The following is a 20,867-nucleotide window of genomic DNA, read 5'->3' on the forward strand; positions in this document are numbered from 1 at the left end:
CCCCTCACTACCACAACACTCTCTCCCCCTCACTACCACAACACTCTCTCCCCCTCACTACCACACTCCTCACTGCCACTCTCTCTCCCCTCACTCCCCACTCTCTCTCCCTCACTCAACACTCTCTCCCCTCTCACTACCATAACACTCTCTCTCCCCCTCACTACCATAACTCTCTCACTCTCTCTCCCCCCTCACTACCATAACACTCTCTCCCCTCACTACCATAACACTCTCTCCCCCTCACTACCACAACTCTCCCTCACTACCATAACACTCTCTCCCCCTCACTACCATAACACTCTCTCCCCCTCACTACCACAACACTCTCTCCCTCACTACCACAACACTCTCTCCCCTCACTACCACAACTCTCTCTCCCCCTCACTACCATAACACTCTCTCTCCCCCTCACTACCATAACACTCTCTCTCCCTCACTACCACAACACTCTCTCTCCCCTCACTACCATAACACTCTCTCCCCCTCACTACCACAACACTCTCTCCCCCTCACTACCACAACACTCTCTCTCCCCCTCACTACCATAACACTCTCTCTCTCCCTCACTACCATAACACTCTCTCTCCCCCTCACTACCATAACACTCTCTCTCCCCCTCACTACCACAACACTCTCTCTCCCCTCACTACCATAACACTCTCTCCCCCTCACTACCATAACTCTCTCTCCCCCTCACTACCATAACACTCTCTCTCCCCCTCACTCTACCATAACACTCTCTCCCCTCACTACCACAACACTCTCTCCCCCTCACTACCACAACACTCTCTCCCCCTCACTACCATAACTCTCTCCTCCCTCCCCCTCACTACCATAACACTCTCACTACCACAACACTCTCTCCCCCTCACTACCATAAACTCTCTCCCCCTCACTACCATAACACTCTCTCCCCCTCACTACCATAACTCTCTCCCCCTCACTACCATAACACTCTCTCCCCCTCACCATAACTCTCTCTCACTACCTACTCTCTCCCTCACTACCACAACTCTCTCTCCCCTCACTACCATAACTCTCTCCCCCTCACTACCATAACTCTCTCCCCCTCACTACCATGACCTCTCTCTCCCCCTCACTACCATAACACTCTCTCACTGCCACAACACCCCCCTCACTACCACAACACTCTCTCCCCCTCACTACCACAACACTCTCTCCCCCTCACTACCACAACACTCTCTCCCCCTCACTACCACAACACTCTCTCCCCCTCACTACCATAACACTCTCTCCCCCTCTACCATAACTCTCTCTCCCCCTCACTACCACAACCTCTCTCTCCCCCTCACTACCATAACACTCTCTCCCCCTCACTGCCACAACACTCTCTCCCCCTCACTGCCATACAACTCTCTCTCCCCCTCACTACCATACACTCTCTCCCCTCACTACCATAACTCTCTCTCCCCCTCACTGCCACAACACTCTCTCCCCCTCACTACCACAAACTCTCTCCCCCTCACTGCCATAACACTCTCTCCCCCTCCTACCATAACTCTCTCCCCTCACTACCATAACACTCTCTCCCCCTCACTACCATACACTCTCTCTCCCCCTCACTGCCATAACTCTCTCTCCCCCTCACTACCATAACACTCTCTCCCCCCTCACTACCACAACACTCTCTCTCCCCCTCACTACCATAACACTCTCTCTCCCCTCACTACCACAACTCTCTCTCCCCCTCTCTCTCTCTCCCCTCACTACCATAACACTCTCTCTCCCCCTCACTACCATAACTCTCTCTCTCCCTCACCCACAACACTCTCTCTCCCCCTCACTACCATAACACTCTCTCTCTCCCCCTCACTACCATAACTCTCTCCCCCTCACTACCATAACACTCTCTCCCCCTCACTACCATAACACTCTCTCCCCCTCACTACCACAACTCTCTCTCCCTCACTACCATAACTCTCTCTCCCCTCACTACCACAACACTCTCTCCCCCTCACTACCATAACACTCTCTCCCCTCCCCTCTCTCTACCCCTCACTAACCACTCTCTCTCTCCCCTCACTACCATAACACACTCTCTCCCCCTCACTACCACAACACTCTCTCTCCCTCTCTGCCACAACACTCTCTCCCCCTCACTGCCACAGCACTCTCTCTCTCCCCCTCACTCCCCCCTGCCAACACTCTCTCTCCCCTCACTACCATAACACTCTCTCTCCCCTCACTACCATAACTCTCTCTCTCCCCCTCACTACCATAACACTCTCTCTCCCCTCACTACCATAACACTCTCTCTCCCCCTCACTACCATAACACTCTCTCTCCCCTCACTACCACAACACTCTCTCTCCCCCTCACTACCACAACTCTCTCTCCCCCTCACTACCATAACACTCTCTCTCTCCCCTCACTACCATAACACTCTCTCTCCCCCTCACTACCATAACTCTCTCTCCCCCTCACTACCCCCTCTCACTACCATAACACTCTCTCCCCCTCACTACCATAACCTCTCTCCCCCTCACTACCACAACACTCTCTCTCCCTCACTACCATAACTCTCTCTCTCCCCTCACTACCACAACACTCTCTCCCCTCACTGCCCATAACACTCTCTCTCCCCTCACTACCATAACTCTCTCTCCCCCTCACTACCATAACTCTCCTCTCACTACCTAACACTCTCTCTCCCCTCACTGCCATAACACTCTCTCCCCTCACTGCCATAACACTCTCTCCCCCTCACTACCACAACACTCTCTCCCCCTCACTACCACAACACTCTCTCCCCTCACTACCACAACACTCTCTCCCCCTCACTACCATAACACTCTCTCTCACCCTCACTGCCATAACACTCTCTCTCCCTCACTACCATAACACTCTCTCTCCCCCTCACTACCATAACACTCTCTCCCCTCTCACTCTCTCCTCACTACCATAACACTCTCTCTCCCCTCACTACCATAACTCTCTCTCCCCTCACTACCATAACACTCTCTCTCCCCCTCACTACCACAACACTCTCTCTCCCCCCTCACTGCCACAACACTCTCTCTCCCCCTCACTACCATAACACTCTCTCTCCCTCACTACCACAACCTCTCTCCCCCCCCTCACTACCATAACACTCTCTCTCCCCTCACTGCCATAACACTCCTCTCTCTCCCTCACTGCCATAACACTCTCTCTCCCCTCCTGCCACACACTCTCTCTCCCCCTCACTGCCATAACACTCTCTCCCCCCCTCACCATACAACTCTCTCCCCCTCACTACCATAACTCTCTCTCCCCTCACTACCACAACACTCTCCCCCTCACTACCATAACACTCTCTCTCCCTCACTACCACAACACTCTCTCCCCTCACTACCATAACACTCTCTCTCCCCCTCACTCTCCCCCTCACTACCATAACACTCTCTCTCCCCTCACTACCACAACACTCTCTCTCCCCCTACATAACACTCCTCTCCCCTCACTACCATAACACTCTCTCCCCCTCACTACCACAACACTCTCTCCCCCTCACTACCATAACACTCTCTCTCCCCCTCACTACCATAACTCTCTCTCTCCCCCTCACTACCATAACACTCTCTCTCCCCCTCACTACCATAACACTCTCTCTCCCTCACTACCACAACACTCTCTCCCCTCACTACCATAACTCTCTCTCTCCCCTCACTACCATAACACTCTCTCTCCCCCTCACTACCATAACACTCTCTCTCTCCCCTCTCCTCCTCACCACAACACTCTCCCCTCACTACCATACACTCTCTCTCACCCTCACTACCACAACACTCTCTCACTACCATAACACTCACTCTCCCCTCCTACCACAACACTCTCTCCCTCACTGCCATAACACTTTCTCTCTCTCCCCTCACTGCCATAACACTCTCTCTCCCCCTCACTACCCATAACTCTCTCTCTCTCCCCCTCTCCCCTACCACAACACTCTCTCCCCTCACTACCACAACACTCTCTCCCCCTCACTACCACAACTCTCTCTCCCCTCACTACCACAACACCCTCTCTCCCCCTCACTACCACAACACTCTCTCTCTCCCCTCTCTCCTCACTGCCACAACTCTCTCTCCCTCACTACCATAACACTCTCTCTCCCCCTCACTACCATAACACTCTCTCTCCCCTCACTACCATAACACTCTCTCCCCCTCACTCCCATATCTCTCTCTCCCCTCACTACCATAACTCACTCTCTCTCCCCCTCACTACCATACAACTCTCTCTCCCCCTCTGCCACAACACTCTCTCTCCCCCTCACTGCCACAACTCTCTCTCTCCCTCACTACCTCTCTCTCCCCCTCCTACCACAACACTCTCTCTCCCCCTCACTACCACAACACTCTCTCTCCTCACTGCCACAGCTCTCTCTCCCCCTCACTACCACAACACTCTCTCTCTCACCCTCACTACCACAACACTCTCTCTCCCCTCACTACCATAACACTCTCTCCCCCTCACTACCATAACTCTCTCTCTCCCTCACTACCACAACACTCTCTCTCCCCTCACTACCATAACTCTCTCTCCCCTCACTACCATAACCTCTCTCTCCCCCCCTCACTACCATAACACTCTCTCCCCCTCACTACCACAACACTCTCTCTCCCCTCACTACCACAACACTCTCTCCCCTCACTACCACAACACTCTCTCCCCCTCACTACCACAACACTCTCTCTCTCCCCTCACTACCATAACACTCTCTCTCCCCTCACTACCATAACACTCTCTCTCCCCTCACTACCATAACACTCTCTCTCCCCTCACTACCATAACACTCTCTCTCCCCCTCACTACCATACACTCTCTCTCCCCTCACTCCCATAACACTCTCTCTCACCCTCACTACCACAACCTCTCTCCCCCTCACTACCATAAGCACTCTCTCTCCCCTCACTACCACAACACTCTCTCCCCCTCACTACCATAACACTCTCTCTCCCCTCACTACCACAACACTCTCTCCCCCTCACGACCATAACCTCTCTCTCCCCTCACTCCCTACCCCACAACACTCTCTCTCTCCCCCTCACTACCATAACACTCTCTCTCCCCTCACTACCATACACTCTCTCTCCCCCTCACTCCTACCATAACCTCTCTCTCCCCTCACTGACCATAACACTCTCTCTCCCCCTCCTGCCACAACCTCTCTCCCGACCATAACCTCTCTCCCCTCACTACCACAACACTCTCTCTCCCCTCACTACCATAACACTCTCTCCCCCTCACTACCTAACACTCTCTCCCCCTCACTACCACAACACTCTCTCTCCCCTCACTACCATAACACTCTCTCTCCCCCTCACTGCCACAACACTCTCTCTCCCCCTCACTACCATAACACTCTCTCTCCCCTCACTACCATAACACTCTCTCTCCCCTCACTACCACAACACTCTCTCTCCCCTCACTACCACAACACTCTCTCCCCTCACTACCACAACACTCTCTCTCCCCCTCACTACCATAACACTCTCTCCCCTCACTACCATAACACTCCTCTCTCTCCCCCTCACTACCACAACACTCTCTCTCCCCTCACTACCACAACACTCTCTCTCCCCCTCACTGCCATAACACTCTCTCTCCCCTCACTGCCATAACTCTCTCTCTCCCCCTCACTACCACAACCTCTCTCTCCCCTCACTACCATAACCTCTCTCTCCCCTCACTACCATAACTCTCTCTCCCCTCACTACCACAACACTCTCTCTCCCCCTCACTACCACAACACTCTCTCTCCCCCTCACTACCAACACTCTCTCTCCCCTCACTGCCATAACACTCTCTCCCCTCACTACCATAACTCTCTCCCCTCCCTCCTCCCCCTCACTACCATAACTCTCTCTCTCCCCTCACTACCATAACACTCTCTCTCCCCCTCACCCACAACCTCTCTCCCCCTCACTACCCCTCTCTCTCCCCCTCACTACCACAACTCTCTCTCCCCCTCACTGCCATAAGTCTCTCTCCCCCTCACTACCATAACACTCTCTCTCCCCCTCACTACCACAACACTCTCTCCCCCTCACTACCATAACTCTCTCTCCCCTCACTACCACAACCTCTCTCCCCCTCACTACCATAACTCTCTCTCCCCCTCACTACCATAACACTCTCTCTCCCTCTCTCTCCCCTCACTACCATAACACTCTCTCTCCCCCTCACTGCCATAACACTCTCTCCCCCTCACTACCCTCTCTCCCCTCACTACCACACACTCTCTCCCCCTCCCTGCCATAACACTCTCTCTCCCCCTCACTACCATAACCTCTCTCTCCCCCTCACTACCATAACACTCTCTCTCCTCCCCCTCACTACCATAACACTCTCTCTCCCCTCACTACCATAACACTCTCTCCCCCTCACTACCATAACACTCTCTCTCCCTCACTGCCACAACTCTCTCCCCCTCCTACCATAACCTCTCCCCCTCACTGCCATAACCTCTCTCTCCCCCTCACTACCATAAACTCTCTCTCCCCTCCCACCATAACTCTCTCTCTCCCCCTCACTACCACAACACTCTCTCTCCCCCTCACTACCACAACACTCTCTCTCCCCCTCACTACCACATAACACTCTCTCTCCCCCTCACTACCACTAACACTCTCTCTCTCCCCTCACTACCATAACACTCTCTCCCCCTCACTACCACAACACTCTCTCTCCCCCTCACTACCACAAACTCTCTCCCCCTCACTACCACAACACCTCTCTCCCCCTCACTACCCTCCTCCATAACACTCTCTCCCCCTCACTACCATAACACTCTCTCTCTCCCCCTCACTACCATAACTCTCTCTCCCCTCACTGCCATAACTCTCTCTCTAACACCCCCTCACTACCACAACCTCTCTCCCCTCTGCCATAACACTCTCTCTCCCCCTCACTACCACAACACTCTCTCCCCCACTACCATACCTCACTACCATCTCTCTCCCCTCACTACCATAACTCTCTCTCTCCCCCTCACTGCCATACACTCTCTCTCCCTCCCTAACTCTCTCTCTCCCCTCACTACCACAACACTCTCTCCCCCTCACTACCACAACACTCTCTCTCCCCTCACTACCACAACACTCTCTCTCCCCTCACTACCATAACACTCTCTCCCCCTCACTACCATAACCTCTCTCCCCCTCCTACCACAACACTCTCTCCCCCTCACTACCATAACACTCTCTCTCCCCCTCACTACCACAACTCTCTCTCCCCTCACTACTACACTCTCTCCCCCTCACTACCATAACCTCTCTCCCCCTCACTACCATAACCTCTCTCTCCCCCTCACTACCATAACACTCTCTCTCCCCTCACTACCATAAACTCTCTCTCCCCCTCACTGCACAACACTCTCTCTCCCCTCACTACCACAACACTCTCTCTCCCCTCACTACCACAACACTCTCCCCCCCATAACCTCTCTCTCCCCCTCACTACCATAACACTCTCTCTCTCCCCTCACTACCATAACACTCTCTCTCCCCTCACTACCATAACCTCTCTCTCTCCCCCTCACTACCATAACACTCTCTCTCCCCCTCACTACCACAACACTCTCTCTCCCCTCACTACTACAACACTCTCTCTCCCCCTCACTACCACAACACTCTCTCTCCCCTCACTACCATAACACTCTCTCCCCTCACTACCATAACACTCTCTCTCCCCCTCACTACCATAACCTCTCTCTCTCCCCCTCACTACCATAACACTCTCTCTCCCCTCACTACCATAACTCTCTCTCTCCCTCCTGCCATAACACTCTCTCTCCCTCACTGCCACAACCTCTCTCCCCCTCACTACCACAACACTCTCTCTCCCCCCTCACTACCACAACACTCTCTCCCCTCACTACCATAACACTCTCTCTCCCCTCACTACCACAACCTCTCTCTCCCCTCACTACCATAACTCTCTCTCTCCCTCACTACCATAACACTCTCTCTCCCCTCACTACCATTAACACTCTCTCTCCCCCTCACTACCATAACACTCTCTCTCCCCTCACTACCATAACCTCTCTCTCCCCTCACTACCACAACACTCTCTCCCCTCACTACCATAACACTCTCTCCCCCTCACTACCACAACACTCTCCCCTCACTGCCTCCCTCCTCACTACCACAACACCTCTCTCCCTCACTACCATAACACTCTCTCTCCCCTCACTACCATAACTCTCTCTCCCCTCACTACCATAACACTCTCTCTCCCCTCACTACCATAACACTCTCTCTCCCCCTCACTACCATAACCTCTCTCTCCCCTCACTACCACAACACTCTCTCCCCTCCCCCTCACTCCCCTCACTGCCTCTCTCTCCCCCTCACTGCCATAACACTCTCTCTCCCCTCACTACCACAACACTCTCTCTCCCCTCACTACCACAACCTCTCTCCCCTCACTAACCTCTCTCTCCCCTCACTACCACTAACACTCTCTCCCCCTCACTACCATAACACTCTCTCCCCTCACTACCATACACTCTCTCTCCCCCTCCCCACTACCATAACACTCTCTCTCCCCTCACTACCATAACACTCTCTCTCCCCCTCACTACCACAACACTCTCTCCCCTCACTGACCATAACACTCTCTCTCCCTCCCTCACTCACTACCATAACTCTCTCTCCCCCTCACTACCACAACACTCTCTCCCCTCACTACCATAACACTCTCTCTCCCCTCACTACCACCTCTCTCTCTCTCCCCTCACTACCATAACACTCTCCCCCTCACTACCACAACACTCTCTCTCCCTCTCACTACCAACACTCTCTCTCTCCCCCTCACTACCACAACCTCTCTCTCCCCCTCACTACCACAACTCTCTCTCCCCCTCACTACCATAACACTCTCTCCCCCTCACTGCCATAACACTCTCTCCCCCTCACTACCATAACACTCTCTCTCCCCCTCACTACCATAACACTCTCTCTCCCCTCACTACCATAACACTCTCTCTCCCCCCTCACTACCATAACTCTCTCTCTCCCCCTCACTACCATAACACTCTCTCTCCCCCTCACTACCATAACTCTCTCTCCCTCACTACCACAACACTCTCTCCCCTCACTACCACAACACTCTCTCTCCCCCTCACTACCACAACACTCTCTCCCCCCTCACTACCACAACCTCTCTCTCCCCTCACTACCACAACACTCTCTCCCCTCACTACCATAACACTCTCTCTCCCTCACTACCATAACACTCTCTCCCCCTCACTACCATAACTCTCACTACTCTCCCCCTCACTACCACAACACTCTCTCTCCCCCTCACTACCATAACACTCACTACCATAACACTCTCTCCCCTCACTACCACAACACTCTCCCCCTCACTACCATAACTTCCCTCTCTCCCCTCACTACCACAACACTCTCTCCCCCTCACTACCACAACACTCTCTCTCCCCCTCACTACCATAACTCTCTCTCTCCCCCTCACTACCATAACACTCTCTCTCCCCTCACTGCCATAACACTCTCTCTCCCCCTCACTACCATAACACTCTCTCTCCCCCTCACTACCATAGCACTCTCTCCCCTCACATAACACTCTCTCTCCCCTCACTACATAACACTCTCTCTCCCCCTCACTACCATAACACTCTCTCTCCCCTCACTACCACAACTCTCTCCCCCTCACTACCACAACACTCTCTCTCTCCCCCTCACTACCATAACACTCTCTCTCCCCCTCACTACCATTAACACTCTCTCCCCTCACTACCATAACACTCTCTCTCCCCTCACTACCATAACACTCTCTCTCCTCACTACCATAACACTCTCTCTCCCTCACTACCATAACCTCTCTCTCCCCCTCACTACCATAACTCTCTCTCTCTCTCTCCCTCACTACCATAACACTCTCTCTCCCCTCACTACCATAACACTCTCTCTCCCCCTCACTACCCTCTCTCTCTCTCATGACCATAACACTCTCTCTCCCTCACTACCACAACACTCTCCCCCTCACGACCATAACACTCTCTCTCCCTCACTACCACAACACTCTCTCTCTCTCCCTCACTACCATAACACTCTCTCTCCCCCTCACTACCACAACCTCTCTCTCTCACTGACCATAACACTCTCTCTCCCCTCACTACCACAACACTCTCTCCCCCTCACTACCATAACACTCTCTCTCCCCCTCACTACCACAACTCTCTCTCTCCTCACTACCACAACACTCTCTCCCCTCACTACCACAACACTCTCTCCCCCTCACTAACCACAACACTCACTACCACAACACTCTCTCCCCCTCACTACCATAACTCTCTCTCTCACCCTCACTACCATAACACTCTCTCCCCTCACTACCATAACTCTCTCTCCCCCTCACTACCACAACACTCTCTCTCCCCTCACTACCACAACACTCTCTCTCCCCTCACTGACCATAACACTCTCTCCCCTCACTACCCCTCACTACCTCTCTCCCCTCACTACATAACTCTCTCTCTCCCCTCACTACCATAACACTTCTCTCCCCCTCACTACAATAACACTCTCTCTCCCCCTCACTACTACAACACTCTCTCTCCCCCTCACTACATAATGCTCTCTCTCCCCCTCACTGACCACAACACTCTCTCCTCACTACCACAACACTCTCTCCCCCTCACTACCACAACACTCTCTCCCCTCACTACCATAACACCCTCTCTCTCACTCACACAACACTCTCTCTCCTCACTACCATAACACTTCTCTCCCTCACTACTAACACTCTCTCTCTCCCTCACTGCCATAACACTCTCTCTCCCTCACTGCCATACACTCTCTCTCCCAATCACTACCACAACACTCTCTCCCCTCCTACCATAACACTCTCTCTCCCCCTCACTACCATAACTCTCTCCCATAACACTCTCTCCCCCTCACTACCACAACACTCTCTCCCCTCACTGCCACAACACTCTCTCTCCCCCTCACTACCAACACTCACTACCATAACCTCTCTCCCCTCACTACCACAACACTCTCCCCCTCACTACCATAACTCTCTCTCTCACCCTCACTACCATAACACTCTCTCTCACCCTCACTACCATAACACTCTCTCTCCCCCTCACTACCATAACTCTCTCCCTCACTACCATAGCTCTCTCTCTCCCCTCACTACCATAACACTCTCTCCCCCTCACTACCATAACACTCTCTCTCCCCCTCACTACCATAACACTCTCTCTCCCCCTCACTACCACAACACTCTCTCTCCCCCTCACTACCACTCTCTCTCCCCCTCACTACTACAACGTTCTCTCTCACTGACCATAACACTCTCTCTCCCCTCACTACCATAACACTCTCTCTCCCCCTCACTACCACAACACTCTCTCTCCCCCTCACGACCATAACACTCTCTCTCCCCCTCACTACCACAACACTCTCTCTCCCCCTCACTACCACAACACTCTCTCTCCCCTCACTACCATAACACTCTCTCCCTCACTACCATAACTCTCTCTCCCCTCACTACCATAACACTCTCTCTCCCCTCACTACCATAACACTCTCTCCCCCTCACTACCATAACACTCTCTCCCCCTCACCCACAACACTCTCTCCCCCTCACTGACCATAACACTCTCTCTCCCCCTCATACCATAACTCTCTCTCCCCCTCACTACCACAACACTCTCTCTCCCCTCACTACCATAACACTCTCTCTCTCCCTCACTACCACAACACTCTCTCTCTCCCTCACTACCATAACACTCTCTCCCCCTCCACTACCATAACTCTCACTACCATAACACTCTCTTCCCTCACTACACAACCTCTCTGCCCCTCACTACCACAACACTCTCTCCCCCTCACTGCCATAACTCTCTCTCTCCCCCTCACTACAATAACTCTCTCCCCCTCACTACCACAACACTCTCTCTCCCCCTCACTACCATAACACTCTCTCTCCCTCACTACCATAACACTCTCTCTCCCCCTCACTACCATAACACTCTCTCCCCTCACTACCACTCTCTCTCTCACTACCATAACACTCTCTCTCCCTCACTACCACAACACTCTCTCTCCCCCTACTACCATAACACTCTCTCCCCCTCACTACTACAACACTCTCTCCCTCACCACAACATTCTCTCTCTCCCTCACTACCATAACCTCTCTCCCTCACTACCATAACACTCTCTCTCTCCACGACCATAACACTCTCTCCCCCTCACTACCATAACACTCTCTCTCCCCCTCACTACCATAACACTCTCTCTCCCCTCACTACCACAACACTCTCTCTCCCCCTCACTACCACAACACTCACTACCATAACTCTCTCTCTCACCCTCACTACCATAACACTCTCTCCCCTCACTACCATAACACTCTCTCTCCCCCTCACTACCATAACACTCTCTCTCCCCCTCACTACCATAACACTCTCTCTCCCCCTCACTACCACAACACTCTCTCACTACCACAACACTCTCTCTCCCTCACTACCACAACACTCTCTCTCCCCCTCACTACCATAACACTCTCTCTCTCCCTCACTACCACAACACTCTCTCCCCTCACTACCATAACACTCTCTCTCCCCCTCACTACCACAACACTCTCTCCCCCTCACTACCACAACACTCTCTCCCCCTCACTACCACAACACTCTCTCTCCCCTCACTACCACAACTCTCTCTCCCCTCACTACCATAACACTTCTCTCTCCCCTCACTACCATAACACTCTCTCTCCTCCTACCATAACACTCTCTCCTCACTACCATAACACTCTCTCCCCTCACTACCACAACACTCTCTCTCCCCTCACTACCACAACACTCTCTCTCCCCTCACTACCACTACCACAACTCTCCCCCTCACTACCATAACACTCTCTCTCCTCACTACCATAACTCTCTCTCCCCCCTCACTACCATAACACTCTCTCTCCCCTCACTACCTAACACTCTCTCCCCCTCACTACCACAACACTCTCTCTCCTCACTACCACAACACTCTCTCCCCTCACTACCACAACACTCTCTCTCCCCCTCACTACCACAACACTCTCTCCCCTCACTACCACAACACTCTCTCTCCCCTCACTACCACAACACCCTCTCTCCCCTCACTACCATAACACTCTCTCCCTCACTCTCCACACTACACAACACTCTCTCTCTCCCTCACTACCACAACACTCTCTCTCCCCTCACTACCATAACACTCTCTCTCCCTCACTACCATAACACTCTCTCCCCCTCACTACCATAACACTCTCTCTCCCCTCATTACCACAACACTCTCTCTCCTCACTACCATAACACTCTCTCTCTCACTACCATAACACTCTCTCCCCCTCACTACCATAACTCTCTCTCCCCTCACTACCATAACACTCTCTCTCCCCCTCACTACCATAACACTCTCTCTCCCCTCACGACCATAACACTCTCTCTCCCTCACTACCACAACTCTCTCTCTCCCAATCACTACCACAACACACTCCCCCTCCTACCATAACTCTCTCTCCCCTCACTACCACAACACTCTCTCCCCCTCACTACCACAACACTCTCCCCCTCACTACCACAACACTCTCTCCCCCTCACTACCACAACACTCTCTCCCCCTCAAGACCATAACACTCTTTCTCCCTCTCACCCCTCAGCTCAACCGGGACAGAGAGTATCTGAAGACAGCCCACGGGATCCTTCTGAAGTCCCTCAGCCAATCGGATGCCGGGCTCTACCACTGCCTGGCCACAGAGAACAACTTCAAACACACTGTGGCCCGGGTGTCGCTGCGCATTCTGGACCGAGACATCGTGCTGGCCCTCACCTCCCCTGACAACGACCCCATGACCTCCAACAGCCCTCCCACTGGACGGGGGAGACAACATGACCCCAAGCAGCAGAGGGTCCCTCCAACCCCCCCTTTCACAGACACCCTGTCCCAGCCGGAGGTCAGGCTGATCCACCAGTACTGTCAGTCCTACTGGGAGCAGCTGAGGCACAAGCAGCAACAGCCCAAACGCACTTCCAGGAGACACACAGAGAGCCAGGAGCAAGAGCCGGAGGAGCAACAGCCTAAACGCATCAGCAGAAGACACACAGAGAGCCAGGAGACCCAAGGAGGATAGAGGACTGGACTTCCAACACTAGCCAGCTAGGACACTCCTGTGGTAGACTACAGATCCATGTTTGACACCAAACATGAGTTTCATCTCTCTTTGTACATTGAATGACGTGATACCGACCCTCACACAACCCAGTATCTCAGTATAGAAATGTAATATATCGATACGTGTATATATTTTACCATCATAATAGATCCATGGTTTATTAATGTTTAATGGTTATGACATAAAACATTTGATAAACATTTGCCTTTGCATGCTTTATTCGGTTGGAAATGTGTACATTTTGCTGTTCAGCGTTGAGCGATAATGTTTTGGTGTGATGTACATCTTTGAATTGTGTGCGTGGACGGTGGTGGATTGAAAGGGACGTGAGGGATCTTTCAACAAAACAGATCATCTCCACATGTAGAGGAATAAGACGGTAAATCCCATGTGTGCATAATCTCTGTATTACATTATAATACTACATTCCAGCCATATCAAATTGTCACTTTTAATGGGAACAGGTATAAAGAAGATTGTGAAGAAGACCTCACCATATGTTCTAATGATATTGAGCAACATACTGCAATGTGTAGTACAGAAACGTACTGTAATGTGTAGTACAAAAACATACTGTAATGTGTAGTACAGAAACATACTGTAATGTGTTGTACAGAAACATACTGTAATTTGTAGTACAGAAACATACTGCAATGTGTTGTACAGAAACACACTGTAATGTGTTGTACAGAAACATACTGTAATGTGTTGTACAGAAACACACTGTAATGTGTTGTACAGAAACATACTGTAATGTGTTGTACAGAAACATACTGTAATTTGTTGTACAGAAACATACTGTAATGTGTCGTACAGAAACATACTGTAATGCGTCGTACAGAAACATACTGTAATGCGTTGTACATACTCCGCATGAGTCCTACACTGGAAACGTTTGAACGGCAAATATAAAGATATGTGATCCCATCAATCGTTTCTCTGTCTTACGTTCCGTTGATTTCTCTCACATTTCGGACTTTCACACAATCCTTATCTGTAGCATTCTTCCGATGTAAATCTTCGTGAGTCACCTTCCAGTCAGCAACTGATACAAAAACACCAACACAAAAGAGATTAACCGGATCAACCAGACTGTTGAGTCCATGGTTACAGAGTGGAAAATAATACAGGATGGAATGCACTTATCAGTCGTCCCACTCATCGTCATCTTCATCATCATAACCTCCTTCTTCTTCACCTTCATCTGAAACAGAAGAGAGTTATGTCTGTTATGCTGGTATTTATTTTTAGATTCATGAGGATGAACCATAATGCATTTGGTTTATTTGACACATTTGTAGATGGAATATAATACATTAATGAATGAATGAATGATAAATTAGGATGAGAAGGTGTTTACCAGAGGAGTGGATGACTTTACTCCTCTTCTGCATGACCATCATCAGAGCTCCTACGATGCCCTCTGAGTCTGTGTCAGCAGGCGGAGGTGACTCAGGACTGTCTGTGACCTGGGACACAAAGGTCAAAGGTCAAAGATCATGTAAACTGAAATATATAGACTTCACTCTCATTGACAAAGACAATTTCTGCATTTGAATAACAAAGTTTAGTTTACGTTTTTGAGCTTCCTCCCCAGGCGGATCTGGTCCAGCAGAGCTCCTCTTTCACCTCCTTCACATCCTCCTGTAGATGCAGGAGCAGGTGATGGGGGACCTTTAAAGTGGTGTGGAGGAGAAGGAAGGTCTCCAGAGCTCTGGGCTGGGGGAGGCGGGGGAGGAGGTGGAGGAGAGGCAGGCATGGAGCGCTGGTGGCCAGGGGGAGGGGGAGGGGGAGTATAGGACACAGAGGGTGGAGGGTGTGGGAGTCCGCCTCGGTCGCTTGAGGGGGTGGCAGTGGCAGGGCTCCACGTGATTGAGGGGGATGGGAGGGGGTGGTCCTCGCCCTGGCTGTCCTGGGGGAGGGGGCAGGGGGCCTGAGCGACCCCCCCGTGGAGGAGGGGGAGCAGGAGAGGAGGAACAGCTGCCTGGTACGGGAGGTAGAGAACCCTGTCTACCAGGAGGAATCTCAGGATCTATATGACATTGGGATGAAAAAAAGGCCAATTTATTAGATTACAAAAAGAGATTGATTTACAGTTAGTTGTAAAAAAGTGAGGAAGTTGGTAACTCTAGACCAGGAGACAGACACTCAGAATGACACTTACCAGTGTGCATGGCCTTTTTGACTGCTTCCATGCCGCCTGAGTTCTCGATGACTTGTTGGATGAGTTGGGAGGTCTCCTCATCCTTCAACTCAGCCTCACTGATCCCAGCACAAGACAGCAGCTTCTTCAGGTCAGGGTCCAGGTTGTTGGGATCCCAGCCCACATGACTCACGTGTCTGAGGAGGAGAGGAGAGAGAGGGAGAGGAACATACACCTGAGTGAGTACCTCAGAAAGGTATGAGTGGCAAGCTTGGATTCTGTCCTGGTTTGTAAATTAGACAAATTGAGGACAGACAATTCGATGATAGGTGTCATGTAACTACATGTATTGTGATAGCTTATGAAGGCTTTATTTTACCGCCTGCTTATATGTGTGTGCTTCGTATCCACTCACGTAAACCCACTGGGTGCTCCAATGTCTGCTTTGGAGAGTTTACTGCCCTTCCTCTTGTCCTTCTTCTTGTCCTTTTTCCCCTTACTGACAAAGGCAGGAGCAGGCACAGGTGTGACGGAGCGGTAGCGTGAAGCCTGGATGTCTGGGTTCTGGATGTCTATGGTTGCCACAGAGGGAGAAGCGGGACTCCCAGGTCCTGGATTACAATTGATGTGTACATGTATGAAACACATTGTATGTTTACATATTGGGTCAGTTGGTATTGGTGCCTGGGGTATAACACGTACAATGGGATTAGGGATACTCACCTTTACCTCTGTCTGTAAGTAAAACACACATATAAAGAAAAGGAAAAAGGATTCTTTAGTGATTACTTCAGACACCCGCATCCAAATGTCCGTGGTATTAGTATGTCAGTCTTACCATTGGAAGGCAGGGGGCGCTGCTTCTTCTCTGAGACTGTGAGAAGGAGAAAAGAAGGGAACAGGAAATGAGAGGATGTCAGTTTAGATAATGTCTTCTCATCTCCAACACAACCTTTTCCTTTGAAAAGCCACAGCTAACCTCTATGGAACCACACCTTACAATATTTGTTCTGTTTTCCAGTATCAGAGATACTCCACCGTTCAAAACATTTGGTGTCACTTAGAAATGTCCTTGTTTTTGAAAGAAATTGAAAGGAGATGAAAGGACATTTTTTGTCCATTACAATAACATCAAATTGATCAGAAACACAGTGTGTACATTGTTAATGTTGTAAATGACTATTGTAGCTGGAAACGGCTGATTTTTAATGGAATATCTACATAGGTGTACAGAGGCCCATTACCAGCAACCATCACTCCTGTGTTCCAATGGCACGTTGCTAGCTAAAACACCAGTCTCAACATCAACAGTGAAGAGGCGACTCCGGAATACTGGCCTTTTAGGCAGAATTGCAAAGCAAAAGACATATCTCAGCCTGGCCAATAAAATGAAAAGATTAAGATGGGCAAAAGAACACAGACACTGGACAGAGGAACTCTGCCTAGAAGGCCAGCATCCGGAATCGCCTCTTCACTGTTGACGTCGAAGTTGCTCATAATGGGACTCTGTACGCCTATGTAGATATTCCATTGAACATCAGCTGTTTCCAGCTACAATAATAATTTACAATATTAACAATGTCTACACTGTATTTCTGATCAATTTGATGTTATTTTAATGGACAAAAAAATGGCTTTTCATTCGAAAACAAGGACATTTCTAAGTGACCCCAAACTTTGAACAGTCGTGTGTATTATTTCAAATATGACAAATAACAACCACGAACAACAACCATTGACAACCAAATAACGCAAAACACAATGTTTCTGTCCTGGATCCTACAACAAATGACCTGACCTTGACGGTTTCTCTGGTTTATCTTGTCTTCCACTGCACATAGGAATGTTTCAGACTCTTGTTCATTCACAAAGTTCAGCCCCACTTGGCAGTCCTGCATTGTATTGGAGTGAACTATGACATATCTTGGCATACATTTGCAGAAGGAGAAATACAAATGGACAATCACTCAACTTTGGATTTACAATCAAGCCATCATCATGAGCATCCAGGGCATATTCATGTTTTGCTTACATCTGCAGCAAATGCGTGGAAGAAGGGTCGGGGGCTGTGGTAGACCATTTGGTTATAGAGCTCCTGCTCCCAGGTCAGCTGTCCTTTCTGGGGGGAAAAACAACTGTTAGCATAACTGTAGCTTAAACTGACAGTGGACAATATTGCAACTGATCCTTCAGGCTCTCAGCTCATGGTAAACTCAATAGTGGATAATACTACAACTGATCCTTCAGGCTCTCAGCTCATTGTAAACTCAACAGTGGACAATATTACAACTGATCCTTCAGGCGCTCAGCTCATGGTAAACTCAACAATGGACAATATTACAACGGATCCTTCAGGCTCTCAGCTCATGGTAAACTCAACAGTGGACAATATTACAACTGATCCTTCAGGCTCTCAGCTCATGGTAAACTCAACAATGGACAATATTACAACTGATCCTTCAGGCTCTCAGCTCATGGTAAACTCAACAGTGGACAATATTACAACTGATCCTTCAGGCTCTCAGCTCATGGTAAACTCAACAAAGGATCCTTATCTAGACTGGGTTACTATACACACTTTGTGACAACTGCTAATGTAAAAATGGCTTTTTAAAGAAATATGATTGATTGATTGATAGATAGATAGATAGATAGATAGATAGATAGATAGATATTCGACCATCATTATAGCTGACGTTACATATTCCTGTTACCTTGACATCGAAGAGGCGTATAAAGTAGGAGCGACGAGGGTTGTCCTTGGTGAAGCAGGCCACCCCAGTGTGCTGCAGGCTCCAGCAGGTGGGACTATGTGGCAGGGCCATATACAGCTGCACCACAGCCGTGGCCAGGGACTACACACATGCACACACACACATGCACACACACACATGCACACACACACACACACACACACACACACACACACACACACACACACACACACACACACACACACACACACACACACACACACACACACACACACACACACACACACACACACACACACACACACACACACACACACACACACACACACACCACACGCAGTTTATATGTTGGCTACTGATAAGTGCACATCGGAAAAGTGCAATTAAAATGCTGACTATAGATGATTTTACTCTGGACAGGCTGTGGTCAGGTTAAGTGCAAACATTTAGGACAATCGGAAGTTTATCAGTTTATCATTTATCAGGAGTCGACTATACAGAGCCAAGTTACCTGTGATACGAGCTTACAATCTGCTGCTTGGTACTCTGTTGTGGTTCGAAAAGTTATTGGGTAGTTGCCAGAGCAAACACCTGCCCCATTAATGTCATCACATTTTCTGTAGTAGGACTTTTTAGATCTTGTGTTTTGTTAGAATTATCATCTACCACTGCAGGCTTGGGCCTACTTCAGAAACCAGGAAGTTGGAATGTGAAAAAAAAGCAGACTGCACATACTCATATGTGACTGAGTTTAACTGCTGCCTCTGATTCTGTCACCAGAGGAAGTGGTTTACACCAGCATTTCCTGTAATTTACTCATGTCTGTTTTAAAGTCATTGCATAGAGACTCTTGGTGGACATGCAAAATGTCATTTAATTGTTTGAATTTCTAACAATAGATTACTTTTAAAGTTACCAAATGTCCATGTTACATCAAATGCCATTGCCAATGCACTATATAAACATAGCAGAGCAACAGTACGAATGGTTCATCCAGTCCCTGAAAAAGATAAACAATAAGGATGAGGCTGAAGCACAAGCGACCAGAAGATTGCCCAATCATATCTTACTGTATACAAAGAAGATGTAAAAAAAACGTGTTTTATTCACGGACTGGGGAAATTGACACACAGGAAAATTGATAAAAGGTTAGAATTCACAGATATACCATAACCTGTATTTAGAGTTGATACATATTCTCTCAATAAGTACTCTCAGCTGGCAAACGCTACCGGTGTGGCCGTGCCTTTAAAGTACCCTCATAACCCCACACCAATCTGCAGTAGCACACCAACCATATAGTTTCCTCTACCAAACACTCTCCTACATACCAAACACTCAAACACCAGTCATATTGTTTCCTATATACCAACCATCCAGTTTCCTAGTACCAATCATTCAACCGGATAGCTTCCTACATACCAAACACCAACCAAATATACCAATCCTCCCCTCCCTCCTTGATTCCCAGGAAGGACTTACAGCACACCTCCTCCCCAGGAGGTCCTCCAGCCTCTCATTCTCCTGTGAGCTCAGCAGAGAGCTGGGACTGTACCCCTGAACTCCTTTAGACTTAGATCCCAGACTCATAGTTCCCTCTCAGAATATCCACTTAGTACCAAAGAGGAGCTGATCATTGATGTGCCTGGCTGTCCTCTTCCTCAAACAGGCACTAACAAGTTGAAATGACGCAGGCGGTTTCTCTTCTGCCTTCTACAATGTGTTATATGCACAGAAAGCAGGAAATGGACAATTACAGTCCCCCCCCCCTTTAATCTCGCCCATGATGATGATCACGTTTGAATGGCGTTGCTTCTATTT

General features: G+C 50.0%; 1 protein-coding gene and 1 pseudogene across 2 annotated transcripts in view; one reads left to right on the plus strand and one right to left on the minus strand.

Annotated features, from left to right (window-relative positions):
- The window catches only part of LOC112221914 (semaphorin-3F), a 29,569-nt gene extending 14,444 nt beyond the window's left edge, over positions 1 to 15,125 (plus strand). For both annotated transcript variants that reach the window (XM_024384347.2, XM_024384348.2), the window contains one exon: positions 13,677 to 15,125. In XM_024384347.2, coding sequence (XP_024240115.1) covers positions 13,677 to 14,147 — 471 coding nt within the window. In that variant the 3' untranslated portion in view covers positions 14,148 to 15,125. The remainder of the gene's footprint in view (positions 1 to 13,676) is intronic.
- On the minus strand, positions 14,317 to 20,819 carry LOC112221916 (annotated as a pseudogene).
- Between the last annotated feature and the right edge of the window lie 48 nt (positions 20,820 to 20,867).

Source organism: Oncorhynchus tshawytscha, linkage group LG22, assembly GCF_018296145.1.
Source record: "Oncorhynchus tshawytscha isolate Ot180627B linkage group LG22, Otsh_v2.0, whole genome shotgun sequence".
Lineage (NCBI taxonomy): Eukaryota > Metazoa > Chordata > Actinopteri > Salmoniformes > Salmonidae > Oncorhynchus > Oncorhynchus tshawytscha.